This window comes from Amblyomma maculatum, chromosome 1, assembly GCF_055883805.1.
Source record: "Amblyomma maculatum isolate TAMU_Amacu chromosome 1, ASM5588380v1, whole genome shotgun sequence".
Classification (NCBI taxonomy): domain Eukaryota; kingdom Metazoa; phylum Arthropoda; class Arachnida; order Ixodida; family Ixodidae; genus Amblyomma; species Amblyomma maculatum.
Genome location: NC_139344.1, coordinates 194,031,113 through 194,052,781, shown reverse-complemented (window position 1 = coordinate 194,052,781; position 21,669 = coordinate 194,031,113). Strand labels below are relative to the sequence as shown.

Genomic DNA, 21,669 nt, shown 5'->3' with positions numbered 1-21,669 from the left:
GCAGTTGTAATGAAGAATCTGGGCACCGAAAGCTTAGAAGAATTTATAAACTAGCACTCACCAGTTCATGGGCAGCGAATCAGCAAGCTGAAAGTTCTTATTTCAGAATTCTATATCCCCGTTTTACATTCGCGGCTAGTACGCAAATGTTTGAGTCGTAGAAGCCTGCCTGTTTAAAATATGTTTTTTTTTTGTAACTTTTGACCCCATATTTGATCATGCGAGTTCGTATCAGCTCATTATTTAATCAAAAAGCCCAGAATATCAAAATGTGCATCTTCTGTCACAATAAGTAACTGGATGTAAGAATTATAGTAAAGGCAATTTAATTCTTAGTTGCGCCATGATTGCGAAAATAACAAGCTCTAAAAATGTGACAATTGCTGAGACGAGTGCGCTTATAATGATGACTTGGACACTGGTTCGCATGGCTCAAAAAGCAAAGCGGCGTGCTTTAGAGCAACCTGAGAGCCGCTGCTAGACAGATCCAGGTTAGACACACGGGAGCAGCACGAAGAGTTTTACAGTGTTATTTTTGCTGGTTGCAGTAGTCAGGGTGAATAAGTTATGTGGTGCTCTGAAGCGTGCAAATGTTAACTTAAATAAAATATCAGCCTTATCAGAGGACAGGAGATACGAAGCTTGCTAGCTGCAATAAATGTTTTGGCACCATCCAAAACAGAGTGATAATTTGAATGATGAAGAAATTGCGAGGTACAGTGAAAGCCTCCAGAAGGCCAATAGCTCAGATGATAAGTGATAAAGCTCAAACGGCTGGTGTTCTGGACAAGTCAATAATCGAAATGAACTCGCGAACAGACGAGTTCGTACGCAAGAAAGGCATAAACTCTAGAATGAATAACACACATGTAGTACAAAGACCAGGAGGTACAACACTGCAGGCGTTGTGAACGCCCTTGCTTTGTCTCACGCAAAGGTTCAGGAAGCTAAACGCAACAAACGTTATTTATAGCATCTGAAGTTTGATAGTACAATGCTTTCAACACGCGCAGAAGGTGACATTGAACAGCACATCTGAAACGGCTACAGTTCTTAAATTAAGATGCATACGCGCGTGAATAAACGCTTTTGAGCTTATGAACCTTCATGTGAAAGGCATAATGCTGGAGATCATGGCTCAAGGCTCACTGAACAATTGAACAGCCTGGCCGCTCTCAAAATAGATTATCATTCATACCTTTCACGCGTGCATTCGGAGCTCTTTCCTCGCCACAGGTCAGTAAATACGCTTGGATACACAACAACGTTCATACCAATCGCTATGTACATGTGTTGAACGATAAATAGACTTTGTAGATACGCAGGAAACGAGATGTGTACGTGAGCACGAGCATGCAAACATCAGCACACACTAGCGGCATACACTGATATATGTCACACAATGCACTACAGATATGGTAATGTCTCCAAAAAAAAAAAAAAGGAATATAAACATCTCTTACACAAAGTGGAAAAAGGAGTTGAATGTGAGCAGTGCACGTGAAGAGATTAAGATGAGTCGGCGGAATGTGGGGTGAGTGTCTTGCAACGTAGCAGACAAGTGGTAGGCGTTGCTGAAAACTTCCGACGTGCCCTATTATGTACAGTTAAATAAGGAACTTTGTCACTCTCTTCATTCGGCTCCTGAACGAGAAAGTGTGCAAAAAAAAAAAAACAAATAACGAAGTTAAATGAACGCTTACTCAGTGACATCTATTACTGCAAGTTTATAAAAGCGTGTAACGTGGAAAACAGAACGCTCACTCGATTGAGCTCGATGCTTACGTTACCTGCGTAGGCATTATTTAGCTTCTGGTTAGAAGCAGAGGTAATGGCGAGCTCGGCTTCGTGCACTTATCAAAATGTGCTCTGTGGCTGAAGCACTATGGTGATTCACACTTCTGTTGAGACTCACAAAATTGGTGTCGAGAAAACAGTACGCGGGAATAAAACTGAACGATGCGTTTTCCAGTTTGATGATGTGTCCATCCATGCCCTGTCGTCGGTTCGATAAACCCCCCCCCCCCCCCTCCCTTTTTTTTTTTTTTTGCAGCTGTTCCTTTACATTGTTAGAGTTCAGCTGCATAAAAAGGAGACAGTTTTTGAGCGAAACGTTACTGTAAGCAAACACATTTTAACTTTACATTACATCAGGCGTAGGTTTCTTCAGTGCAGCCATCGAAAGAGATGGGCACAAACATGTGGGAAATAGTAAGAGCAGCTACCTCCAGCTCCTTTCTGCACACCTGCACCCTTCCTTTAACAGTGCCAGAGCGGAACTCAGGAACGCTGAATATGAGCAACGACATAGCATACATTATGTCCACTTGTTCCTCGCCCATTTTTAAAATTAACTTCACACATTTTGTAAAGGCACAATGAAAACTAACCAGGTTCAATTTGGAAACGACGATTAATGGCAGAGACAGAAGATAAAAGTTATTCAAGCTATTTTTATTTCTGGCGCTGATTATTTTTTTACTTCCTATTTTTATCTGCAGGTAACTTGCCATTATTTGCCAGTTTCCGCAGTTACACTCAATAGTGCATTTTTAAAGCTCCTCTTACGTAACACCACTATCTATGTGGCTGGCCACCGCGCAAGTCTCGACCAGTCATGATACCCAGAGGTAATTGGCAGGCAAGTGTACAACTGTAAATACCCTAGAGTAGTGTGGTGAATCTCCAGCTTTCGCGACGTCGTCGATTTTTTAAAGAACTGAAATCAAGCTGAGTCGCACCATTTGCGAAGTCTTGTTTTCAGCAAGTCGGCGACTGGCTTAGGAATAACTTGCGCTGTCATGATACGTGGAATGTAGTTGATCCACAAAATGGGCTCAGGGATATGACAGTTAACATACACAAACCCGTATGGTGACCAGAACAGCTCCGTCGAGCGCGGTACCAACGGACACAGCCGAGCACGCGACAGGCGACTAGAAGGTGTCCACAGACGGTCGCTATAGGACGGCCTCCTCGATGCTGTGCGAGCGCAGGCTGGCGTCCTCCTTGATCATGCGCCGGAGCCGGTCGCGGCGCCGCTGGCGCTTGCGGAAGTAGCCGGGACAGCAGCAACAGAGCACGTTGGCGAAAGCCCGGCGAAAGTCTCTGCTCCAGCAGGCGTAGATGACGGGGTTCATGCCCGAATTGATCCACCCGAGCCAGGTGACTGTGGAGAACACCAGGTCCGGCTGCATGACGCACGCTTCACCGCAGATTCCCATCAGGATATTGGTGACGAAGAATGGCAGCCAGCACAGGATGAACACGCCCATGACGATGGCAAGCGTCTTGGCAGCCTTGCGCTCTTTGGCCAGCTTGGCCAGCTTGCGGCTGAGCGAGAAGTTCTTGACGTTTCTGGATGTGCCGGTCACGTTGTTCCGGTCGAAGGTCTCGTTCGAAGTCGAAAACACGGCTTTGTAGTTGTTGGCAGTCTGCAGCATACCTCCGCGGTGGATCCTGAGCGTGACGGAGGTCGACTCTTCGCCATTGCAGGACTGGACTTGCTTGCAGCCGAGCTTGAGATTTCGCGTTTGCTCGGCGGCGGCTTTGTAGATGCGGTAGTAGGTGAAAACCATGACCATCAGTGGCGCGTAAAAGGATATGGTCGAGGAGAACACCAGGTAGCCGACGTCGTCGGTGAAGGCGCACTGGAAAGCGGCAGGCGGCAGCTTCGTCACGGCGCGCCACCAGGCGATGGCCGGAAATGAGATGAGCGCGGAACAGACCCACACGACGGCGATCAGGGTGGTCGCCCTGGCCTGCGTCATACGGCACGGGTAGCTGATGGGATCGGTGATGGCCCAATAGCGATCCAGCGATATGACGCAGAGGTTAAGGATGGACGCGGTGCTAGCCAGAACGTCTATGGAATGCCAGACGTCGCATAGGTCCTGGCCGAATATCCAATATTTGTTCATGATTTCGTGGATAGCCGAAAACGGCATGACCACGGCGCCCACCAGACAGTCCGCCGTCGCTAGTGACGCGATGAAATAATTGGTCACGGTGTGCAGGTACTGCTCCTTGGCTACGGACACCATGATGAGCACGTTACCGAACACGGTCGCGAAACAAAAAAATCCCAGAAGCACTCCGAGGGCCGCGTGCTGGACGTGGGCTTCCTCTTCAGTTTCGGCAGTCGCGCTCGCGTTGCTCTCCTCCAGCAGTGAGAGGTTGGCGTCGCGCACGATGTCCAGCACCGTCCCGTTGCCCAGGACCTCCAGCTCCACGGAGGACGCGTTGCCGCCATAAAGCAGCTCCAGCAGGCTGTACGCCGGGCTGTCCCACGAGCTGTTCGCTTCTCCGAGGGCTGGCATTGCGCAGCTGGGCCTCTCACTCGCTCATCTCTGGCTTCCGGCAAGAGGTCGCTGCTCGCTGCAAAGAACAAAAGAACAGTCAGTCTCCGCCGCGACGCCTGCCTGAATGGAACGCCCGGCACAACGTCGTTGCCTCTACAGTGAGCTGCTGCAATTCCTTTCGATCGTTTGACTGGCTAAAAGCAGGCCTCATGTTAGTAGCTTTATGCTTGCTAGGCAGGCTCATTATAGGTATTCCCTTCAATAACTCGAATGCTCCAGTGCTCGCAGACTCTGTCGCTGTAATCAATCTTCTGACTAACCGACTTGGGGACAAGACGAAATTTGCGGGACTCAGTCGTCGTCTTTACGTGCTGAAACAGAGACAATGTGCTGTACGCACTTTGCATACTTGAAAATGAGTTGAATGCTGATGAAAAATGTCAAGACCATATGGCGCCGTGGCGTTATACACACACATAATTCCCACCATTGGGCTCATCTTAACGACGATATGTCAGTGACAAAGTTACCGCACACACCTGGGCGTCAGTGCGACGAAGCCGAGTGACTTATGTCGTCGCTCAGGCCTATTGTGTGAATGATGTGTAAGTGTAAAGCCATGACACTCTGCGGTCTTATTATTTTCACTCTTGATCTCTTGATTATTCACTCATGATTATTTTCACTCTGTCAGGCAAGGCATGGTGCTATCACTGGTGACTATAACCCTTTTTAGTGTTACTGTATCTATCATTTATTGTCATTGTTATCGCCTTCAGCGTTTTAATTGCGCTTTTGTTAATATTGTTAATTTTTCTTTTACTGCTCTGAGTGCCCCACTTTTAAAAGTGCGCGGCTGTTAACAGCCATCTCGCAATGTATACCTATATAAAAATCTTGTCCAATTAAGACTGTCCACCGTACTGCTGAAAGTTGTTCATCCGAGATGCAGAATATCCAGCTCGTATAGGTTTTGTGACATCCCTCATCCCGCAATCACGGTTATGGCTGGAGTAAACGCTGCGAAGCACAATCGCAGATGTTCTGCTGCGCTGTATTTTCTCGGTGAGCTCCAGCGGAAGCGTGCAGTACTCAGTACCTCTAAATTTTCTTTGTGTGGTGCTGTTCCGTATAATTAGGTAAAGTAACTCAATGCATCAAGGGTTGCGACGCAACCTAGTATAGGAATTATTCTTGGCATAGTGCGAAGTGCGAACAATCCTAAAAGGAATCTCTCTATAGCATGCACAGAACGCAGCCGTACACCATCTTTTTCCAGCCTCATCGACTTAGCTTTTCTTAATAAATTCTAATGCCAACTTTCTTGGAAACCTGTTAATTTCGAGGTAACTGTGGGATATTGTAAAATACTGTTACGTACAGGGTCGTTCACTTCTAGCTATAACGTGGTCACTGCTTTGAAAGCGCTATTGCGTTAAATTTGGCCACTTAATAAAGCTAAGTGGCAAGCCATGCAAAGCGCCACCTATGGATCCCTCTGTATTTGTATTGCTTTGCTTCGATATGCACCTGCGTCTAACGTAATGTTGTTTTAAAAGCAGTGACCGTGTTATAGCTAGAAGTGGATGACCCTGTACATGTTGATAGCAATGGTTTAGTTTGGTTTGTTGGGCTTAACGTCCCAAAACGACTCAGGCTATGAGGGACGTAGTAATGGAGGGCTCCAGAATTTTGACCACCTGGGGTTTTTGAACTTGCCGTTGATAGCATTGGCCTATGCTTCCAATGCGTAGCAAAAATTTGCTTTTAAAATTTCTGCTTCGATTACGACGAGTAGTTAAAAAAGGCACAGAAAACCCCGGTGCTGTGGTTTCGAAAATAATTGAGAAGCGACTGTTGAATATTGTAGATTGCTTTCATCAATATATATCGGTAGATGTGCTCTATGCTTGCTATGCATTGCAAAATTTTGCTTTTAAAGTTTATCCTGTGCTCACAACTAAATTAAATGATGTGTGTCTATGAAAAAATAAAATTAAGACTGCCAGCTTGCTGAGGGAGGATATGCGGATATATTGATTGTCATAGTGCATTTACACATGATGTGAACAAATTACGCTCAAAAACTTTTCCATTAATTTGTTTGAAATTTCTGAGTGTCCAAAGTTGTACGGCAGTTATTTACGGCCTTTATTGTCGCTTACACAAAACATGAAAGATCATTTCACCAAGGCACCTTTCCGGCATTATTGATTGCTTAATTCAGCTAGAGTATTCACTTCAAAACCGTAGTACTCTGAAAACTGAATTTTAAGCCCCTGTGCGTACAATGGTTTCCGGCTGTTATTTACAGCTTTGTTCTTTGTACCTTTCATTCAAGAGATTGCCGTAGGCAATAATGGAGTCAATGTTTGTAGTCCGAAAGAATTTTCTTCTAGGAAGCGCATCACCAGAGTCCAGAATCTGAACTTGAAATACCCTGATCACGTCGGCTGGCAGCCCCTTGACACATAACAGGGTTCGTGCTATACCAGTGTTCAGAAACGCAGTGACGCTGTCTGTAGATAAGGTAGATTAGTACGCTTTCGAGCAATAAAATGGAGAAATTGAATCAATTTTGGATTTGAAGTGAGCTCACCTTTAGGAGAGTTCTCAATGAGGCCGACATGTTCTAAGAATGTGAAAATATTTTTGTTTGAGTGCTCAAAGAACCGGCTGTTTCACACACACACACACACACACGCACACCCGCGCGCACACACACACGCACGCACGCACACACACACACACACACACACACACACACACACACACACACACACACACACACACACACACACACACACACACACACACACACACACACACACACACACACACACACACACACACACACACACACACACACACACACACGCACGCGCACACACACACACACACACACACACACACACACACACACACACACACACACACACACACACACACACACACACGCACACGCACACGCACACGCACACGCACGCACACACGCACACGCACGCACACACACACACACACACACACACACACACACACACACACACACACACACACACACACACACACACACACACACACACACACACACAGGTATGTGTCCCGGGTGTTCGAGTATATGCATGGTTTAAAAAGTACCGTGAGCGCGAGCCAAATGAAACCACTTCAAAACTGTCCAAGGTCGATGCTCATCTGCAGTTTTTTTTTTCGTTTACCGAGGTTAATAAATATACGAGAATAATTAGCATATTTTTAATTATTGCACAAACAGAAAAGTAATGCAAAAGTTGTAGATCTTTTCGAAAAACAGCTAGCTACGTTATCTCCAGCCCATTATGACTTACACCACCCTCTTTTATGCCTTCAAAAAGCGCTGTCATGTGACCAGCTGTTATTTCAAATCGTTGACAAGTGCGTAAAACCAGCTTGATTGCAGAGAGCACGGCACAGAAAAGATGATTTTGTTATCACGGACGCGTCTCGGAGAATTTATAGTGAGGCCGCAGTCACGAAGATGTTTTTGTATTCCAGGCGTCGTATTCGGCTTGTAAAAATGTCACTTTACGTAAATATTAGTTTGATAGAAACCACACAGCTATCCGTTTTTCGAGACGAGCGACAACTTTTACAATAACATATTTTCTCCCAAGGCAACATTTAAAAAGAGTTTATTGGCCTGAACACTTGTGAACGAAAATATACTGTAGATTAGCATAGGCGGCTCTGAAAAGCTCTTAATTGGTTTGCCTGTGCTAAGTCTCTCCGTATTTCTTAAAACATTTGTTACATTATCTTGGACACATGATATATATATATATATATATATATATATATATATATATATATATATATATATAGAGAGAGAGAGAGAGAGCAGATCAATTAAAGGGAAATGAGGGTGCTCGTTATAATACATGAAGGAAAGAAGCCAACAGTCGGCGAGGCCGAGGAAAGCATTGGGGATGGTACTTTGATGTCTTTTTTAATGTTTACTTGCATAATCACAGAAATTATTAATGTAATCTGATTAGGGGAAAGATAATTCAACGCAAAGTAGAAGAAAAAACTACGTGCCGATGGTGGGAACCGAACCCACGACCTCCGAATATCGCGTCCGGTGCTCTTCCAACTGAGCTACATCGGCCGCTGTCCCCCCTGCTACTTTCTTGGGTATTTATGTTGTCTGTATACGAACCTTGAGAGTGTTCACCAGCGCCGCCCTCAACCATAGCGGCGGACGTGGAACGTCCTTTGTTACCACCAGCGTCACGTAGAACGTGATCAAGAGCGAGGGCGAGGGCGAAGGCTGTGCTAGAACCCCTAGAACCCTCTTACGCTACCTATGGCTTCAAGACTGCCAGAACCGAGACCCCCGTAAGCTATACAAGCAGATCAATTAAGGGGAAATGAGGGTGCTCGTTATAATACATGAAGGAAAGAAGCCAACAGTCGGCGAGGCCGAGGAAAGCGTTGGGGATGGTACTTTGATGTCTTTTTTTTTTAATGTTTACTTGGATAATCTCAGAAATTATTAATGTAATCTCATAAGGGGAAAGATAATTAAACGCAAAGTAGAAGAAAAAACAACGTGCCGATGGTGGGAACCGAACCCACGACCTCCGAATATCGCGTCCGGTGCTCTTCCAACTGAGCTACAACGGCCGCTGTACCCCCCTGCTACTTTCTTGGGTATTTATGTTGTCTGTATACGAACCTTGAGAGTGTTCACCAGCGCCACCCTCAACCATAGCGGCGGACGAGGAACGTCCTTTGTTACCACCAGCGTCACGAAGAACGTGATCAAGAGCGAGGGCGAAAGCTGCGCTAGAACCCTCTTACGCTACCTATGGCTTCAAGACTGCCAGAACCGAGACCCCCGTAAGCTACAAGCAGATCAATTAAGGGGAAATGAGGGTGCTCGTTATAATACATGAAGGAAAGAAGCCAACAGTCGGCGAGGCCGAGGAAAGCGTTGGGGATGGTACTTTGATGTCTTTTTTTTAATGTTTACTTCGATAATCACAGAAATTATTATCTGGTATATATATATATATATATATATATATATATATATACCAGATAATGCATAGGAGATTATTGTTTTGTGTTGGTGAAAGGGATTAATAATACTGTCATGGTTTCTTTTGGCTTACAGAGTTAAACGTCCCAAAAGCGACTCAGGCTATGAAAGACACCATAATGGAGGGCTTGATAAATTTCTGGGGGTTTTCAACATGCACTGACATCGCACACCTAGTGCACGAGCACCTCGCGTTTCCCCGCCATCGAAATGCTGCCGCCGAGACCTGGATCCAACCAGTGTTCTCGGGATCACCGTCGGAGCACCCTAACCCCTCAAGCATTCAAAATTAACCGATTCAAAATTAACGCGATAGCATTAGGTCCACATTCGGAGAAAAATGCGGCGCCGTTGTATATCACGCAATTCTATGATTGGTTCAGAGGGGTCCTATAATCACCGACAAATCAGCTCTCGGCTGAGCCACGTGACATTATCAAGCGCGTGGCCAATCAAGTAGGTTTGTAGCCGATTTGCGATGTGGTCTCGCTAGTGACATGGCAGGGCTTTGCAGGGTATGAAGTCCCTCATTCAGATTTAATGCTCTCACTCTCCACCTTCAAAGTACCTCAAGTGTGCCCCCAGGTGTTTCTAAGATTTCGAATATTCTCACAGCCCTATAGCTCATCTACCGTCGAACACAGCATTATTTTAATTACTTTGTTATCCAATCAAAATAACTACAACCAAGCCACTCTAGCTTAGAATATTACTGGAACCGAATCGCGTAACTCGGACGCAAAACTAATGAACCCCACTTAGTGTTCCCTCTTGCACAGTTTAGTGTCACCAGCCATGCATTTGTCAAGATTTCTGAGTTACAGGGATGAAAGATAAACACCGGAGAAAAAAAAAAAAAAAGCAACGACACATTACGCGTCATTTGGCTGTAAAAGACGGGAAGCCGATTGCAGATGCATACAAAAACCTGCTGACTCCGGCCAGAGGAAACGCAGGTTCATGTGCGCTCTCGAACGAGGCTGTCAGCTTACCCGTCGTCACGCACCTTTTTCGCAAGCGCTTTCGATCGGAGCGCGTTTGTCATCGCGCAAGCAAGCTCGCGATTGAAGCTGAGCTGTGAACGAGTTGTCGAAAGCATGACACGCAGCGATCGCTCCCGGGCGGGCTGGGTCTGCGCCCGGTTGTTCGCCCGAGTCCTCGCGGGGCCAACGGGCCAGTTGGTAATGAGAAGGAAGAACTCGTTTGAAGTTCCGCTGTGCTCAGCAGCTGAATGGGAGCCGCTGCGGAAGCAATTCCAATGAGTGGGGAAGCTCCATTTACAGAGTCCCGACGTCATCACATCACGGCTGGCTGGGTTGTCGAACTGGCCGACACCCGAGATAAAGCGCCGACCCGACACAGGGCCGCGCAAACAGCCCCCCCCCCCCCCCCCCCCCCCCCTCCTCCTCCGCTCACGCACGCACCTGGTGGCGTTGGCACTAGTTTTTGGCGCCCGCGGTGGTGGCGCCGGGCTGAGCGCTTCCCTTCGTGTGCTTTCCTTCCAGGTTGCCGTCTCCCTTCACTCCGTACGCGGACACCATTATGAATGTTAATACAGAAGAGAGCCGTGCCACCAAGAGCGGAATCGGGCAATCGATCTGTGGCACGACAAAACGAGCGGCCCTTTCTGAGCTTCCCTGCCCCGCGAGCGAGCCTAGCAGAGCAAACAGTGGGCCGAAAAGGCGCGCCAGTTCGGCGGTCTGCTTTTGAAGCCAGACGCTGTCTACTGCTGCTCGTCTTGCCGCTCCTTTTTCGCCCTGGCTGCGGCATCGGATTCGGTCCCGAGCGCGACTGGAAAAGCAAACGAACCTCGCGGCGTGCGCCCGTTTTCGAAGAGCAGTGAGGGGTGAGCTGAACAGCGGCAGGGCACTGCGGCAGACCTTAAGGGGAGCGGAAGTGACGTATTCCGCCTCCTTGCTCAATGAGGTAAGCTCGCACCGGCAGCGGCGGCCTACGCAAGAATAAAGCCTATTGTGACATCACCACAGGAAAGCAATAAAGAGTAGAAAAGCCATACCACACTAATTCTGCAGCGGAAAGCCTTCGACTCTCGCCTGTTAGTGACAGAGGTCCGTAACAACGTCGAAGAAAACGATGGATAACACGACTGGCGACTGCGGGCTTTAGAACAGGCACATATTGTCCTGTTAGCTTAACCAGTAAGCCCACAGATACACTACATGCTTGCTGAATGTACGCCCCTGGAAATGCATAAAAAAAAAATGGAGGGAGGTGGTGGGGAAAGGAACGGGAAATTGGTGTAATATCTAGTCAGACGCAGTATTATGGAAAATAGTAGCAGCAAATGCGACGTTGAAGTTTCGCAAATACAAATGACCGAGAGTGTAAGCGCTTACTCCCAAAGGAGCGCCTGTAACGAATGGCGCCAATCTAACGTTGATTGGCACCGTAGATGGGCCCCTAAGCACGGGTGTGCTTAGGGGCCCATCTAAGCATCTAAGCCAAAAGTCTAAGCACGGGTGTGCTTAGGGGCCGCCAAGCCAGAAATTGCACAAAAACTGGCATTTCTCCTGAAAAGTACTATATACATAGTTCTTCGTCCATTTGAGATCAAAAGCCACGCTTGGTTACTTCGCACTGACTAACTACGAAGGGTATTAAAAGAGAATTGCCTCCCAAAATTTTCTCCGACCACTGTTTCTTCAAAATTTATGAAATTCGTGAATGATACAACCGAATATCTGCAGGACCTGTAGTAATTTTCAATGAGATTTCTGCGAAATTGTTTGGCTTTACGTCACCGATGAAAGAGAGCATAAGTACACTCAGTGCAGTAGTTTTTTTCCTCCAAGGCGTCAGCACTTATGGGTGAAAAAGTCTATTCAAAGCAGGCTGAAAGGAGGACAAGCGAATGCCGAACTCGGCTGCACTGTTATTCCTCATCCTTCTTAAAGCACTCGCTTGGCACCACGTAGACTTTCATTTTTCAGAAGGACGAGGAGAACACCATTCGCGCCGTAAGGACATTGCGGCGCCAGAAGGCAAACAGCCACTGCAGAGAGAGCTTGCATGCGCTTGTTCAATGGTGGCGCGAAGCTGAACTATTCGACCAGGATTGCACTGAAAGTTGATATAGGTTCGACAGATATGCGGCTGTATTGTTCGTGAATTTCAAGAATTTTTTGTAACAGTGTTCAAGAGAAATAATGTGAGGCATTATGTTTTCGGCACTCTCGTTGCGTTCCAGAGGAAACGAACTCTCATCAAGGTAATCCCGTCGGAGCGAAAGAACACAGATGAGAGAGCAGCTCGAAACCAACAAAGGCATTTGGTATCAGAGTCCACTGGTTGAGAGGAAGACAAGGAGGGGTACACTTGTACCAGGCTTTGTAATAAGCGCATGACGATTAAATTCTTCCCATTTGAGTGTTTATGCTTCTATTTAGAAATCACCTTTCTCAAGACAGCGATAAATTACCATAATTTAGCCTCTACTGCATTGCAGAGCGTCTAAGGAACCAAGTGATTCCACATTTACTGATGAGCCTTTTTATTCGTGCTGGAATGCCAGCACAAGTGTAAATCGTCTCAGGTCCTGAGGAACCAGCTTCCTGCCGCTCCAAATAGCATCAATATTTTTTTTTATTTCATTACTGGACCGAGTGAAGAGCTTTCGCGAATTCTAAAATGTAAAACTCGATTGCAAAAAGAGCGTGATTATACTTTCCGCCCAATAAAGTGCTACTTTAAAGGTAAATGACAGTCACAGTGACAGATCTAACAAGTGTATATCGTAATCGAGTGGAACGGTAGTACCGAGTGGTAAGAAAATGATTGAGGGAGGTAAATTACTTGTGTGCTTAATGATCCAAAGTGCTATGGCTGCTGTTAGATGACTGAAACAAGCCATATTGGTATTCCTTCTTCTTCATTCATCATTTCAGAGTTTTCGCTTTCACATTTCAATCGTTCTATTCAGATTCCGTCCTGCCCCAAAAGTAACACCACGAGTTATAATAAGATTACATATCATAGGAGTGTTCATTAACGGGGTTCAAACATCCTTGCAGCTTCTCATGCTGCAAATATATTTGAGTTTCTGACAGCGAATACATCAGCATAGCGCATACCATACGCCAAATAGGGCTAGCTGATGCTCTATTTCCTATACCTTTTGTCAGCTACGCAATTAAACGAGAGCCAGCATCTACTTGGCATGGTAGAAGAAATTATCGCAAGACACGGGACAAGGAAGTAGACACAGCACGAGCGGTGACTAACAACTGAATGCATTCAATGCATGAGCGTAAAAATACAATGAGCGACTGATGCGCAGAAAGGGCAAGGAATTAAATGCCACAACGTCAAAAAAAAAAAAAAAAAAAAACATCCATGCCCATCATTAAGATTTAAGATAGGCCAGATCGTGGCGCGACAACGGAACGGAAGGTATGCTTGCACATGAAGCCCTTTTGCGGGCGATGATAAGGGCTTCAAAGATTTCCCTGGTATGTTTTTCATGATAACACTTCAGAATGACGCACTGTTCAAAAAGCGGAACACAATTTAGACAAGATTTACAATACAGCGCTATATAAAAAAGAACTGAACAAGGGTAAATAGGGTACGCCTCAGGTCGCAGATGAGCCAACGTTTCGACAAGTGGACTTGTCTTCGTCTAGGTTGCTTTTGGGCACAATGTCAGCCAGGGACGATGCATGTTCTCTGAGGTGATCATTGATGCGTCGCTCCGTCTAACCTAGATACGAGGCCCCGCAAGAAAAAGAGGCATAATAAGCGTTTGCTTATTATGCCTCTTGTCGCATGCAACCATTCGAGGTCCTGAAAAGTTGGCGCTTGAGGCTGCCCTCTTTTTGTTCGCCGTCGTTTTCATTGCTGCAAGCTGCCTAACAAATGCCGCATAACCATTTATCAATATTTTTACGCACCTTCCGAGCTCTAAACACTGCCATTTTGCTTTCAAAATTTTAAACACGGCTACCTTAGTAAGAAGCAAACAAACAAAAAAAAAAAAAACGCACTGATGGTAATGGGAAGGGTTGAACTACAGTGCGGGAATATAGAAGCACACCTAAATTGAAGCCTATACACACGCAAAGGAAAATAAATTGTGCGATAAGTTGAGTCCTTACGCTCGAGAAGGCTGCCGGGCATGAAAGCAACGCAGCAGATTAGCTAAGGGATACGATGTTCAAACTGGGCGGAATAGAACTAGCGCGCTGACCTTCGTACACCTAAATTCTGGTGTCAGTCCGGGTTTCACATTGCTTATTTTTTATAATACTCTGCGGACTGTAGGAAGAAAAATGTTTGTTGCATAGGTTCTTGAGCAAGATTTACCCGAACGCGTCGGCCCTACCAAGCCTATTGATAATGACAACGCTAGAGAATGACCTCGGTGTAGAACAGAGCTTAATTAACGGTCAAGTCTCCTCGAATATAAATTATGAACTCAGCTTGTTTGTAAAACGCAACGATAGCGATGCCGGCCTCATTTCAGACAACGCTGACGACCGTAGTGCGTTGGCGTGCGTTCCGTCCTCTTTTTTCTACATATGGGGCCCATTACAGCTCGAAGCTGCAACGCTTTGGCGAAATGAAACGCCTGTATATAAACGCTGCTCCCAGCGACAACTTTGTCACTGATTAATTATCCTCATTGGAGATGAGGAGGCGTAAGTTCAAAGCGGCAGCAGGCACTGCTGGATGCGGGTGAGCAATTAATTCTTGATTTCCAGTGGCAACAGTCCCGCATCTGCAAGGAAGTTTAGACGGAAGACCCTTTATCTTTTTGCTGCCGGAAGAGAGTGCGGGAATGGGAGGGAGGGCCTGCTGCGACTCTTACTCTGCGCGAAGCATGTCGAACTGATTTGTTTACGAGGCGGCACGAAGCAAAGCGAAAAAAAAAAAAAAACAAGAAGTTTTGCCCCAGAGCAGCCCTCAATGATAAGTCTGTTTTAGTGCCTGACCGCAGGGCACGGAACGTGCGTCTCTCATCACGACATGGTGCACAGTTCTATGCCTTTTTGTGCATGTTCTCGCTTCTCTGGTTTACGCGCGGATTAAGGAAAACTGCCGCAGGTGCCAACTTGCATGCCATCTTATATTTGGCAAGTGTTTCTTGTTGCTGTCCTCCGGCAGCTTGTTTAACCGCAGGAGTGACGCCCGGCAATTGGTCGGAAGAGTAATGGCTTCGCTTAGTCTTTCTTATGTTGCCTTCCGCCGAGGGGCAAAAAAAAAATATATAAAATCATGCGCGGAGGATGCATTTTACCGTAGGGCAGATGTTTTTGAAAATGGTTTATAAGATTTTTTGTGTGTTCTAGAAATAGTGAAAGACAGAACTGTGTCATTCGGTTTTTGTTGACGGCAGTCGACGGACGCGTACTATGCCGGACACTGGATAACACGTCTGCACAGGCTGTAGCGTTAATTTTTATCTCGGAATTCGGGTGTCGACTTCTCTAAGTTTACCGATTGGAGGTCTTATTCCACGGCCTGGAATGCGATTAAAGGCCTGGAGCTCCCCGAAGAGGGGCTCGCTTACGCCGACTCTGCAGGCTGCTTGAATCTGAGATCCAACTGCGGCAATGTCATCTTCATTCACTGTTCACGGTTCTTCTGCGGGTTCTAATAGCTCGAGCGAGCAAAATAGTCCGATAAAAGCTGCCTTCGCTGCGTCGCGGAGTCGCGGAGTCGCGGATTGCAACAGCGGCAGAAAAGAACGCGGAGCGCGAACAAAGAAGCTGTTTGGGGCATTATAGAATTTTTACTTGAACTTCGGCGACTTGGTGTTTTGAGCACTTCAGGCACGTGTGGAAGGAGATGGAATTGAAAAATCTGCTTCTTTTTGCACGTGTATATGCGGGATATGGCGCATTACGTTCTTGAAGAAAAGCAGCGGCTCCTTCTAGAATGGTGGTTGCAATTCTTAACTCCTTGAAACCACGCACAAAAGAATTTACTTGAAGTGAGTTTCATTATTTAGCTCGAAGGGAGTGAAGTGGTGCATTGCGATTCTCAATAACAGCAGCAGAAAATCTATTAGCTCGCAGTTCCTGAAAAAGGAGCAGAGCTGACGCGGAAGCCACGCGAAGAAAACACGTCAGCTACTATAGATGCATATGAGACGGGACCATGGGAGGATGGGGGTTAGGGAATACGAGACTACTAAATCGACTTACTACTCCCATTGGTGCCTTTGCTCTTGAGACTAAGTAGTTATAAAAAACGGAGCAACACTCACCCGCGTTGCGATGCGGTTGAGTACACTCCAAATCAGGAATCGAGCGATAAAGGGATGAAAGAGACAGGAAAGGCTCAAGGAGAGTAACAATGGCGTCAACAAGGGATGAGTGAAGGCGCCACGGCAGCAGTAGTACATCGGGTAAATCTTTAGTATATAGCGGAAGAATGATCTCGGGGCATTTTTGTTTATTTTTTTTTAACGCAGCTTGTACCTAAATATACCTCATTGTGTGAAGTAGATATGCTTTTAGTCGTCGAAGACTACGAGAATAAACCTTTCCATGGAGACTACGAAGACAGACATATCCGCCACAGGGTTCGAGCTATCTTAGGTGCCATCTTCGAGTGCCATTGTTAGGTGTGTGTGGCGCTAGAACGTTAGTCTCTGAACTAAGGATGACAGCTTAGATGAATGAACGATTGGGTGATGGTAGACGACATTTCGTGATCTGTTAGATCTGTATGCAATACTGCAACGGTCGAGCAAGTAAGGCTGGCTGTGTTTTAAGGCATGGAGGAAGGAAACAACTAAGGAGAGGCCCATGCCATTCTCAATGCATTGGAGAAAGTGTGGCGGACGTTACGTCAAAATTTAGGGTTAGCCAAGTCGACTCATTAGCAACGGCATCGCTGTTGCTATGAAAACTCGGGCCACTAGCAAACAGCGTTGCTAAGGGCCCGAGCTACGTGAGCGTCGCGGAGAAAAAAAATGTGGAGAGTAAAGGAGGAGGAGAGACATTGAAAATAGTTGAAATGTACTTTTCTTAGTACTTTGAAGTTCTGGTAGTTCCGGAACACATTGGGCAACGTTGTGAGTACATCTCTGACGGTTCGACATCCATTTGGAATGACGGATTGGTTCCGAGTGATCTTAAAGGGCAATATTTACCGCTGTTAGAAAATTCGGTCTCAATAGCCGCGATAAAGAAATTGTGCTACAGACAGTAGGGATAGAGGTGTGTTTCACGTAGTGTCAATTTTACAAATATGATGGTAACATACGCATAAATATGCCTTGAAGACACCTCAGCAGCTCAATGTGAATTTCGCTTTTCGCGAAACAGCGGCAGGATGTGATGATACGAAGCGTACGAAATAACTTGCCCCGAAAAAAACATTTTTTTAGAACTGAAACAGGTGTGAGGGAACAAACGAAATAAAGGCGAAATTCTGCCGGCAGTGCGTCTTTGAGCCGAGGTATGCATATCTGAAGGCGTTTATAGGCGCCGAGAAAAAGAGACTGTGAGAGGTATTTAAACACTTCTGCATTTTTTGCACCCATCTTCAAAGAAACTATAAAACCTTCCGTGGCATCATTTTTTGTTTTTCATCAGTGCTGCGTAGCCGGTATAAACTCTGAGTGCGTCAAGCCGAAATAAGCGGGTTACTATATAGGAAGTCAAATCACCGTGGCGGATATCTATTAGTTTTAGAGAAGACGAAGGTATGAGAATAAATGCGAAAGCCTAGATTCGAATTAAATGCTACGCTGAGCATAAAATGAGACGTAGCGAAATTCCAGACGTCCCGACGCCGACTCGTTTTCTTTTTTTTTTTTTTTTGTTATTCAGACATGATGCATGAGCGAACTCCGTAATGATACGGACAGTGTGCAGTGAAGTGTAGCGAGCCTTGCACATGGCTTCAGCGAGAATTGCCATTCTGTCCGCACGTATCGACGACAGATAAGACTACCTTCACACAGTATTTGGTTCAAAGCAAAAATTGTCTTTAACGTCCAATTCAGTCTTTTTTGGGAATATTAGCATCACTAACATTCTTTTTTTTTTCTTTCACAATGTGCAGTGTTACAATTTCTTTTATTAGCATACGCTGCGCTTATGGTTTTATGATTACGTGTCATGCTATTTCAGGGTGGCGGGCAATCGAATGCATAAACAATTCCCTACTTTTCAGTGTCTGAGTGCTAGTTGTATATGCATGTATATGCTGGGCACTTCTCGGATCTCGGATTAGTATGGACGTGCAATGTGTGCACCACTCCTCCTCATTCTCAGCAGAATTACGCTTTTTATCGCACAAACTAGAAAGAAGCGTACACAAACGCGTCCGTTGCCTTGACGGTGAGCATCTGACATGGTATTAGTGCATTTCAAACATAGGTGAAAAAGCATAGAGTTTCTTACCCTTACCTAGTGCTGCCGTCTATGGGAGTTTGCATGGAGTTTCCAGACGGCCAGTTCAGCCACCATGGACGCTCAAAGCATCATGGGCCGGAGAGCTACCGAGTGCAGAACTACAACTTTTGGCCAAAACTAATGCAAACATAAACGTTGTTTTACCGTAAATAATGTCCTAAGACTGAATATTGTGACTATAAATTGCAAAAATAGAGAGAAACAGCATGTCAGTGTGAGATTTATCCAATATAAGCGATAGCTCTTTCTCCTATTGGCTTAGTTTTGAGCAGCACAAATAACCAATATTTCGCAGATAATAGGCAAACTTTGAAACATAGAAGCGTTATGAAAATATTCATGGTTATGCAATCACTTAAGGAAGTTTTTAGTGGCATTTCGGGAAACAGAAACTATTTATTGGCGACGTCTGGTTTTGCGCCTTCGCTACTATGGCTTTCACGGTCTACATACGCGCCTTAAGGTGATGATGATGACGAAAAAGAAACATTGCAGTAACGCCACTCCACGTACCCGAGAAAAACCGACTGTCCCGCAACAAGTAGCACACTGGCCCATGATTCTTAGCGCGCCCATGGTGGCTGAAGTGCAGCGTCCTCAGCTTTCCCTCTAGTTAGTGTAAGGAACTCTATGTGAAAAAGCTGTTACTGCGCAGGCGGAACGGACAGTACCAGATCTGCACAGCGGTTAGCGGGAGCTTTCGTGCTCTAGATCCGCACGATGTTTCGTCGCGGTGGCTCAAACGTGCGCGCAATTGTTGACCACTCTCCAGTCCCAAGAGGCTAATTTACAGTCATGTCTGCACTAACGCCGAATAACATTGTAAAAACGCATGCTTGCTTAGCCGTGTTGCGTCGCACGTATACTTGCCATGCGTTCTCAATAAATGTGACGAGTGGGAACCAAAGCGGCGGGGCTTCACGCGATAGACACCGCGCCTGTCCTCTAAACTCCTCACCGGGCAACAAGAAATTTTACCACTGCCGTACAGCACACTGCAAAGAGAGGCAACAAAGCAAGTAAAACCAAGTAGCCTAGCCGGCTGGATCAATTGGACAACGTACTACAATGATATAGGGCCTACTGACTTGCAAGACGCTAACCCATTGGCCGAAAGCGGTGAGAGGGAGCGACGAATGCTTATCTGATTACAGTGGGGCCCTTATTACTAGACCATTAAGGGTCCCGTTCAGCGAAAGAGGCAGCCTCTGTCACGAAATTGTCATTGGCGAACGGCGATATGTTACGCCACAACTACGTGATATAGCGCGAATAATTCAACCACCCCACAACAATCAAGTGCAACAATGATGACGTCACTACACAATTACTCTTGTATCTACGGGGTCGCAGACACAGGAGTAACATATGAACCTCCATATCAAGAACTCGGCGTTCAATTTCTCTCCCCACCCAGTTCTACGCCGAAGCGTCACTCTAAACTTAGTCGACTGCAACACGTCACGTAAACTGCACCGAAAAAAGCATTGCAACTGAGTATCTAGTGGGGCCTCTAGCGTAATGACAACGCAAACAGTATTATTCAATGTGCACTGAAGGCTTCAGAGAAGCAGTTCAACGTAGCTTAGAGTCGCGTAAAAGGGCGATAATCGGACATCTAGTAACGTGGCAGGCGCCCGTGAAGCGGCAGAAGCAAGCAGGCGAACCAGGAAAGATGGTAACCAAGAGGGCGTCACTCACCATCATTATCACACGAGTGACCCCGAGCAAAGGAGACGCTAGGTCTCAGCACGGACGGCGAAAATTCTGTGTCTATTACGCGCAAACGTAAGGGCCCCGTGTCGCAGAGAAGACGGCGTCGGTGTCGTCGTGGTTGTAACGCGAAAATCAACTCGTCTACACGCACGTGATCAAAACTGTGGCTCAATCATTCTTTGTCCAGCGTTCAGTGTGGTGTCATATACTATTTCGCTTCCCATTTAGCTTTCATCTACTAGTCCAATTGGAGACCAGTCTGTGAAGGAGATTCGAACAGACGACATATACGTACGTCTTGGTCAAACGTCCTATAAGGCCAAAGGATTTTCGTCTAAGTCGCAAAATGGAGCCGTCACGCTGTCATTAAAGGTCTAATCGCAATTAAAGTGCTAAGAAATGATTTCTTCACAAAGCAAGAAACTGTCTAATAGCATTTCACGGCCCTTTAATCTTCAATGACGCCGTGACAGCTTCATTTTGCGACTGAGACGAAAATCCTTTGGCTCCAGATCTTTTGACAAAGGCTGTACCTCCGATTGTATGCCGCTATCTGTAAGTGTAGGTGCCCACCGAGAAGTGAGGTAGGTACTGCGCCTTCGTTTCTGCCCGCAAAACACCAACTTAAGGAAAAAATATTTTAAAAAAATCACGGAATTAAACAGAGGGTGTTAAAGACGCTTTCGCGTCTACTCTTAAGTCCCCCTAATTTTTTAAACTGCAGTTGAGACCAAGAGAGCGTTGAGACCAAAAATCATGATTTAATATCTTGCGTTAAAAAGGGGAATATTTTACTTCGTACTGCATTAATTTGCGAAATTTTAGCTCCATGTTGATGGATCAAATGTTTCTACACGCCCAGTTTAATGGACGACGTCAGCCATTTCACCTCCCATTGAGGTCTATCTGATGGCTGTTTACAAGACTCTAGACGCCCAGCTAATCCTTCGGTACAGCATGACGTTTCGTCAAGACAGTTGCCGCACGCACAGAATTACTAGCAGTCTGAAAGGTCATCCTGATGTGATCTTGCGGAAGACTTATCCAGCTGTGTGCGAATGAATAGCGCGGACACTCCCTGTTTTGTTAGAGATGAAGGCCTAACGCCTCAGGAGCGAAGGAACAAGGCTGCTGTTGATTGGAACTAGAACAAGACTGCCTGCCGAGGCTGCACGAGCTCCGG

The 21,669-nt window shown here is 46.0% G+C and overlaps 1 protein-coding gene across 2 annotated transcripts in view; it reads right to left on the bottom strand.

Annotated features, from left to right (window-relative positions):
• Positions 1–2,055: 2,055 nt before the first annotated feature.
• Positions 2,056–21,669, bottom strand: part of LOC146205293 (dopamine receptor 2-like) — a 295,046-nt gene continuing 275,432 nt past the window's right edge. For both annotated transcript variants that reach the window (XM_084589954.1, XM_084589953.1), the window contains exon 2: positions 2,056–4,377. In XM_084589954.1, coding sequence (XP_084446080.1) covers positions 2,961–4,319 — 1,359 coding nt within the window. In that variant the 5' untranslated portion in view covers positions 4,320–4,377 and the 3' untranslated portion in view covers positions 2,056–2,960. The remainder of the gene's footprint in view (positions 4,378–21,669) is intronic.